The sequence below is a fragment of the Colossoma macropomum genome, unplaced genomic scaffold (assembly GCF_904425465.1).
Source record: "Colossoma macropomum unplaced genomic scaffold, Colossoma_macropomum, whole genome shotgun sequence".
Classification (NCBI taxonomy): Eukaryota; Metazoa; Chordata; class Actinopteri; order Characiformes; family Serrasalmidae; genus Colossoma; species Colossoma macropomum.
This window is the reverse complement of record NW_023494788.1, coordinates 42,727,020-42,735,530: the sequence shown is the minus strand read 5'-3', so window position 1 is coordinate 42,735,530 and position 8,511 is coordinate 42,727,020. Positions and strand designations below refer to the sequence as shown.

The 8,511-nt window shown below is 43.6% G+C and overlaps 1 protein-coding gene across 1 annotated transcript; it reads left to right on the top strand.

The window, feature by feature from the left end:
* The first annotated feature begins 2,357 nt into the window (after positions 1-2,357).
* On the top strand, positions 2,358-8,511 carry LOC118807378 (integral membrane protein 2A-like). Its single transcript, XM_036569430.1, has 6 exons — positions 2,358-2,557; positions 3,071-3,205; positions 4,829-5,026; positions 5,308-5,418; positions 5,700-5,844; positions 6,602-8,511. Exons 1-6 carry the CDS (start codon positions 2,477-2,479, stop codon positions 6,688-6,690), a joined length of 759 nt encoding a protein of 252 aa, XP_036425323.1. The 5' UTR covers positions 2,358-2,476; the 3' UTR covers positions 6,691-8,511.

The window sequence follows — 8,511 nt, the reverse complement described above, 5'->3', positions numbered from 1 at the left end:
TATCTAGAACTGTATTTCCTTGCAAAGAACCACTGGGGAACCTTTATTTTTGAGGGTCTATTGTAATGGGGATGCATTGATCAGAGGGTTTGGCCAGACAGCTTTTTATATTTGCACTTACAGAGTAATAGACAGTTTGGGATGAAGTGCATTTTAGCTTTTGTCCTCTTTGTTATCCAGGCTTTCACAGCCGTGTGCCGGTGAGCTTCTCTTTAATCCAGAATTCAGTTTCTTTAAAAGACACAAATTGCAATCAGATCTATCGGATTGTCTTTTTTGTTTTGCCACATTTCTCCCTCAGCCTACACTCTGCATCCCTCTGACATCTTCCTGAAATGTTCCTCTGTGTGCTGACAGTCTCTCTCTGATTGTGTTGAGAGGAAAAGCTTTTTGAGGCTCTTCATTCTTTCCGAGACACCTACAGCGTTCGAGGTCATGAGCCAAATAAATCACATTCACAAGGCGAGACCGAAACCCAAATTATTTCTTATATGTTTACAAGTGTTTTTCTCCTCCAATAAAAAGGCTGAACAGAAATTCCTCTTCATTACACTATTTTCCAGGTTTAGCTCTTCATAGCTGTGGTAGATAAAAACAACAAGACTCCTAATGGGCAAAAGGGAGAGGTTAAAACTATCCACACATCAGGCACTAAAACTGGCTGTGAATCACACATTATAACAATATTTAAAATTCCAACAAGTGACAAGCATCATTTACAGCAAGGAAGACAGCACAGCCTTTCTTACATACACACGGACTACACTGAGCTGCTGCTCGTCGACACTTTAGACAGTGCTTAGTGTGGAATCTGCATTTTCCCCCAATAAAACATAACAGACGATCTATTTCATTCTGTTACTTTCTTTAAAGAGGAATTCCACTGATTTTTCAGACTTGCTGCGTAATTAAACCATTAAGACCTAAACAAAGTCATTCAGAGTGGTTTGATGTGAGTCAGAAATGTTCACAGTGGTGGTGATAGGAACCAGACGTCTGTGCAATGCCTCTAAAATCTCCATCACAGAAAATTAGTACACAAAATGGTTATGAAATCACGGATGCCTGAGACGTTGTTTTACGATGGTTTTGAGTTCAGGTTTAAATCTATTCAGGGAGGAGGGGAACATGCAGGCTAGTCTAAGGCAAAAAGAAGCGTGTTTTTTCAGACTTACCGCTATTTTATCATCATTTATCATCATTACAGACTCAGAAGACACGTGTGGGTTCACTGGTCATTGTGGACAGTGGTTATAATGGCTGTGTAGGCATTGTAAACATTACAGTCTCTGGTTCCCATCAGCACCACTGTAAAGAAATCTGAGTAAGTTTCTCTACAGTGAACTGTTTCACATCAAACCTCTCTGACTCTGTTTACAGCTCAGCCAGTAAATTAGCGAAAACTGAATATTTACCTCCGTATGAACGTAGCAGGATAATGTGCCCTGGCTTGAAAACAGCATGATTGTTTACGGTCATCAGTGCAGCAATTGCTCAAATGAATGAAAATTGGACAGCTGCAGGACAGATGACGTCCAATTAGTCCACCCTGAATGTAACCCCATTTTGTGGTTTTAAAACAAAAAATAATAGTATGTTTTTTGTAATCAGCTGATGATGCACTTTGACAAAACTAGTAAGTGAGGAAATAGGAATTCACAATCATTAATGGCTCTTTCTTTTCAGTCAAAGCAGGAAAAACATATTTTTACATTTTTACAAAGTTCACCTACCACTGTAGTGTAGGGCTGATAAAAGTGTATTAAAACAAACCACAATTGAGATTCTGTATTATTGTCATTCTTGAACTGACCCCATGGGGGCGTTACAGCAGCCAGCGGCACGGACCCACTGTAGGCCCTCTCTCCGCTGGAGGTCAGTCTGCAGCAGAGTTAGCAGTTCGGCTGGGTCTTTTCTGTCCAGGGTTTTGTGAGCTGATGCGCACTGAGCTCTGTTACAGGACTGCCTGGTCTCTGATGGTTATGGCAGAGAGCCTCAGCGGCAGGAAAAGCTCCAGCCTTCGTTAAGCGGACTCCACGGCCTGAAAACGGCTCTGTGTTTTCTGCGTTTTCATAATAATTAATATGTTAATCTGTTTTCAAAATACATTTTTGAAAAACAGCAGTGAAAGCACACCGCGCGGCCCCGCTATAGGTACAGTAATATATAGTTTATTAGAGTTTCAGGCCTTTATTTTCCTGTAATTTGTATGTTTTTCGTCGTTCTTTACTCCGTCTCTGTGCAGGGTGTAGGTTGTAGGGTGTAGGGTTTAGGGGAAGTGAGCGAGGGCGAGTTCTCCTTCTCGGATTAGACGCGACCCGTCACGCGGCCTCGCCGCCCCGTATGTTCCCAACACGAACCGGAAGTCTATTGCATGGAACTGCAAACAGAAGTGCGTCACTCACTGCGCTGCGCGCGATCGGAGTGTCTGCTGCAGAAACCGAACCGCGCGCTTCTGCGTTAAGGCGCGTCTATCATGGTGAAGATCGCGTTTAACTCCGCTCTGGCGCTGAAGGCGCAGAAGGCGCTGGGAAAGGAGCCGCTCGGCTCCGAGAAGGTGAGGCTGCGCTGTGCGCGGCTTGGTTAGCTTAGCTTAGCTTAGCTTAGCTTAGCTTGCTAAGCTGCTGTGAACCGGCGAATTTACCACAGGCGGCTCCGGTTAAACCGCGCAGTGACCGTGGCTTATAGTTCAGAATTTGCTTAGACGTGCTTTTGTTACCGGCCGCGCCCTCGGTGTCTCGGTTGCCCGGTTGTCCGGTTGCTGTCCGAGCTGAGGGAGCGGGTGAAGCCGAGCTGCTGTTTTCGGTCCTCCATTTTAAAACGCTGCCAGCTGTTTCAGCGCCGCGCAGCCGAACCTGCGCAGCAGCTGTGCGGCGTTACAGTCAGCATCCATGATTAAGTACAGCGTTCAGAATCATCCTGATCGATTACTGAATGTGTCATTAGTTTTCTGAAAAATATGTTTATGGCCGTTTAGTTGGACAGAGTCGTATCTGCCCCACTGCTGGCCTAACGGTAGTAACGGTAGTAACGGTAGTCTCATTGTTGTGTGTGTGGTTTCACTGCGCAGGACCCGGAGACGGGCTCCGTGTACGGCACTGAGAGCTCCACAGGCCGCTGCCTGCTCACCCTGCTGGGCCTGGCCTTCATCTTATCCGGCCTCATCGTTGGCGGTGCCTGTGTGTACCGCTACTTCACCCCCAAGGTACGTCTGCTCAGCTGACCGCTTTGGCCCTCTTGGGTCAGCGATTGATTTTGCATGACAGTTCCGGATAATGTGTGTTTTTACGTGCGTCACCAGATTTGACCCGCCAGTGTATTTCTCTGATATTCTATTGTGCGATAATGTAAATCACACACGCGGGAATGTTTAAAGAAAGGCCTGATAGTCTGGTTAACGAAGATGTCCAGATTCCTGATATAGCAACTAGCAGTTTGTAGCAAAAGTGGTGGAGTTTTTAAACACTGTGTCCACTCACTGTCCACTCTATTAGACACTCCTACCTTGTCAGTCCACCTTGTAGATGTGAAGTCAGAGATGATAGCTCATCTGCTGCTGCACAGTTTGTGTTGGTCATCCTCTTGTCCTTCATCAGTGGTCACAGGACGCTGCCCACAGGACAGATTGGTGGTGGACTATTCTCAGTCCAGCAGTGACACCGAGGTGTTTAAAAACTCCAGCAGCACTGCTGTGTCTGATCCACTCAGACCAGCGCAACACACACTAACACCACCACCACGTCAGTGTTACTGCAGTGCTGAGAATGATCCACCACCCAAATAGTACCTGCTCTGTGAGGGTCCATGGGGGTCCTGACCACTGAAGAACAGGGTAACAAAGTATCAGAGAAACAGATGGACTACAGTCTGTAACTGTAGAACTACAGAGTGAAACTATACGGTTAGTGGAGCTCATATATATTATACGCACACGGTTTCACTAACCAATTGTTTGGCGTGCACTGAAAACGTTATCATCAGGAAAACATTCCACCGATTTTTTTTTTTGTTTGTTTTTTGTTTTTTTTCTCTCTTTAACATTTCAGCATAATTCAGTCATTGGGATGTAAACAGCCATTCAGGGTGGTTTGATATGAAGTGCTGCTATCTAGTAAATCTTAATGATTCAGGTTTCTTTACAATTGTTTAAATGTGTATATATATATATATATATATATATATATATTTCAAAGTAATATCTCTGGCAGTTTCTCAATGTTGGAGGCGTTTGGTGCGTAGGATGTTGGGATCCACCTTCTGACTCAGTAAGTTTTTCTACAACGGCACATTTCAGCCTGTCAGACCACTCTGAATGACTTTGGTTACATGTTTATAGTTGAATTTTGAAAAGAAAAGTGGTTGGAATTCCCCCTTTAAACAGTGCTCAAACTAAGTGAGTAAGTTTAAGTGTTGTGCAGTTACTGCCCCCTGTTGTGTATAAAAAGTACTACTAATATTTGAAGGTGGCTCTGACAAACTTTTCTCCCCCCACAGTGAAATATTACTAAGCTCTTATGGTCTGATTTACATAAGAACATATGGTATTGTGAGTCAACGCTCAGGATTTTTTTGCATTTTAAAATGAGGACCTTTTTTAAGATTAGTGTGATTAACTCGCAGCTTACTTGCTGCCGTTGAACGTGCTTTACCTTGTGGTTTTACAGCTGTAGGGAAAGTAGGGAAAAAGTCACACCCAGTTTCATCTTCCCTTTCGTTCCCGAAAAGCAAAACCAACTGGCCTGTGAACAAGTTACTCCATTCCAATCCTGTTTCCTCTTTTCCAATTTTGGCCGGACCTGTTAGTGATGCTGTTTTATTTGCTTTACAGAAATTGTACCACGGGTCCATGCAGTTCACCGAGTTGGACAGTGCTGATATGCCCATGGATGTAGAGGAACGTGAGCCTTACTATTTGCCCCGCATCGATGAGGATGTGGAGATCCGTGACAACGTGGCTATCATTAACGTGCCAGCCCCTCGCTTCGGCGAAGGTGACCCAGCGTACATTCTGCATGACTTTAAAAGGGTAAGAAATACACTGACACAGCAAGTAATGGAGATCCTGCAACCTTCTCAAGATAATTACCGCAAGTTGTTTTGGCGTATTTAGAAACTGTAGGTCTGAAATCAGTGGATGGTTGATTTGTAGGGGCCATATTTTCCCCTCTAAATGTGAGTGAAGCTCTTTAATCATGTGTTCAGTAATCAGCACATTCGTGCTGTATTAGAGAAAAAGTGTTAATCCTTATTGTATAAACAGTCGGCCAGTAGTGACTGTAATCATCGCCGTATGTCCTCAATAAACAGAAAATGACCGCGTACCTGGACCTGACTCTGAGGACGTGTTTCGTGATCCCACTCAACACCTCAGTGGTGCTGCCCCCTCAAGACCTCATGGATCTGTTTATGCAGCTCATGGTATGTGTGGAGCCTCATAAACCTTCTTATGTGTCTACAGTAGGACTATTCACTCTTCCGGAAGTGAGGCAGTACACAAAACATGAGTTTTAGTTTTTGCCGCAAAGATTTTGAGGTTATAAGATTTCTGTGATTGTTTGTTTGTATGGTTTATCATGGGGGAAAAATAAAGCTGCTGGACAAAAACAAAGATCAGATTTGACTAAATAATACTCATCAAAATATGTCATATGCTTTATGTAATTCTGGAATGTTTTACATTTTTCCTGGCGTCTGATCAGTCCGGCTCTTATAAGTCTTACTTGGTGCATGAGGATCTGGTGGTGACCGAACGCGTGGATGACCTCGTCCCTCTGGGTTACTACATCTACAGCCTGTGTGAGGGCAAAGCCACGTACAAGATGCAGCGTCGCAGTGAGATTATAGGTAAATGCTGTTCTGTGTGTGTGTGTGTGTGTGTGTGCGCACTTAAAGGAGTGGTTCTGTAAAAAGATAAATTAAAATTTGCAGTTTTGCTTTAGTTTTTCAAAGCTACAAGGCTAATGCTATAACACACACTAGAAGTAAATAGTCACCTAATTTTTTCTGTAAATACATCCACAAAACCTCTCTCAACCTGCTCCAGTCAAATCCTGCTTTTCTTTTCTCTCTTTTAGGACACATTATGACGAATTTGAAAAATATGGCGAAATTGAAAAAAAAAATCAACAAAACTTCATAGTTTTTGTAGTTCACAGTTTTGACTGGATGAGTATTTGAGATGAATTCATGGAAAAGATTTTGGTCATTATTGATTTCTAGTGTTTGTTAGCAGCATCAGACTTGTAGCTCCAGAGCGTAAAATAAGAAGCAAAGTTTGGACAACGAAAAGGGTCTTGCTTAATCGACTGAATTTGGGGTTGAAGGAAAATGTGTAGTTTTTGGGGTGTTTGTTTTGTTTTTGTTTTTTTGTGGGAATTTAAACTGAAACAAACGAGCTGTAATGTGATTAAAAGCAGTTTAATATTTTGGGCGGCTGATTCTCGCTTCGGTACAGCTGACACAGTATTTTGGTACTAACTAGTGTAAATTCTGTGACAGTTCTTTAAGAAATTAGCCCTGTATGTTGAACATGAGCCTTTCAGTGTGATGTATTTTTAATGTTTCTTCTGGTTCTGATGGTCTCTGATAATCTCTACTACAGGCATCCAGAAGCGCTCGGTTGAGGAGTGCTTCAAAATCCGTCACTTCGAGAACAAGTTTGTTACCGAAACCAAGATCTGCCGAGCCTGAGCGAGCAGGAATTCAGGAGGGGACAGACACGATGATGGGGGGGGTCTCCTCCCCCTCCCCCACTCCATCGCAGGGGAGGGTGAGGTGAGGTGAAGTGAGATGAAGTGAGCTGAGAAAGGGAGGGAGGGCTGAGAGGAAATGGCCTGTCTTCCAACTCCTGCTGTAGAGCTTAGCTTAGGGTGTTGTTTTGTTTTACAGAGCAACAGCAGACTTTTCTCTTCTCCCTCTTAGGGCCCAGTGACGTAGATCTCCTCAGCGTTTTTGTGTAATTTCTTACAGTTTTGTCGCCACCCGCTACAGCTCCCCCTACAGCCTAAGGGCTGCTATAACCTTGTTTTCAGTGCGTTGGTTTGGTTTTCTTTCCCTGTGCCGGTCAGCCTTTTTTTGTGGATAAGGGTTTGTGTTCTATCTTAAATATCTTGTGCAACACCTTGATGACCCTTGACCTTGATTAATGCTTTCTTGGCAGAAGTGAGTATTATTACTAAAGCACACGGTGACAAACCTCTGCTCTCACTTGTCCGTTATGCTCCGTTATCCTTTCCTGCTCCTAATCACCGCTCAGTATACATGTACCCATATGATATCTAGCGCTCTGATAAGCTTTTACAACTCATCCTCTTTGTGTTCGACTGTATTTGAGTAACTGAACATATCGTGTCACGTGTGACTCATAACTTCAGCATGTCTACTGTACTGTAATGTAGCATTGGTTATGGAACCTTTGGTCAGGAAGCCTGTTTCCCTGCTGATTTATACCGTTCAGAACAGCCAATGGACATGAGTTCTCAAGAGCCAAAATGTGGCGTAATAAATTGCGTTCAGCGAGCTGTAATGTCACTGTGACAGATTTAGAGACTGTAAGCAGTTTTTCTGGCCAGACGATATGAGGAAGCATGAAGTTTTCAGCTCAGCAGTATAAGGGTTTCTTATTTGGCGACGTGAACGCACTCAACCCTACCGGAGCGGTTTCGGACGCAGAGCGGTTTAGCCTGGCCGTCTCTGTCTCGTTCGCTCTGTCTCTTTTCATCTCGTCTTGTGAGCTCTGGCTTGTGGCTTGTTTGTCACTGGCTGCCTCACAGAGTTTTACCCCTGAGCTGCTTTCTGCTGCTGAGACCAGTGGTGTGTTAACCATCACTCGACTGATCAGCTTCTTGAGTCATCTGTTCACACCTTTTTAATCTTTGAGAAGGACTTATTTGTGTATCGCTCATCCTCCAGCTACAGGATGATGCAATAAGGTGTAAAAATAAAAACGAATATACCAGCAGCTTTTTCTTTTCTACCTTTTTTTCTTCATTTTTATATTTTTTTTTCTAATGTATGGTGCAATTTCGAAAGCCCTGGTTACGTGTAGAGCAAGTTTTCAGACTGAACGGCTGTCAGAACCTTGACTGGCCGCTGGCGCGTGGACAGGCCATGCTGAATATCTGTGTATGCAGGTCAGTGTAAACATGCATTTGCTCAGTATTGCTGTAAGTATCCCTGAATCCGCTGCACCTGTTTCTTCCAGCTGGGTTTTCCATTGTAATTCTCTGTTAACTCCAGCGAATTCCGCAGGGCACCATGTCTCTTCATTTGTTTTTGGAATCTCCTGCATTGTAAAACCAAGTTGATGAGAATTTTGGAAAGGTCAGTAGTTTGACTGCTGCTTAAAGAACGACAATCAAGACTGGAGTGTGTTGCTGTTTTCTGTTGTTTCTGCAGACAAACAGGCCTGAAAGATGCTGGACTGTTTAAAGAACGATGAACTACTGTCATGTTAAACTGCTGACTGAAACTGACTTTGTGCATCGTCAAAAATAAAAATGCATTTCTTTA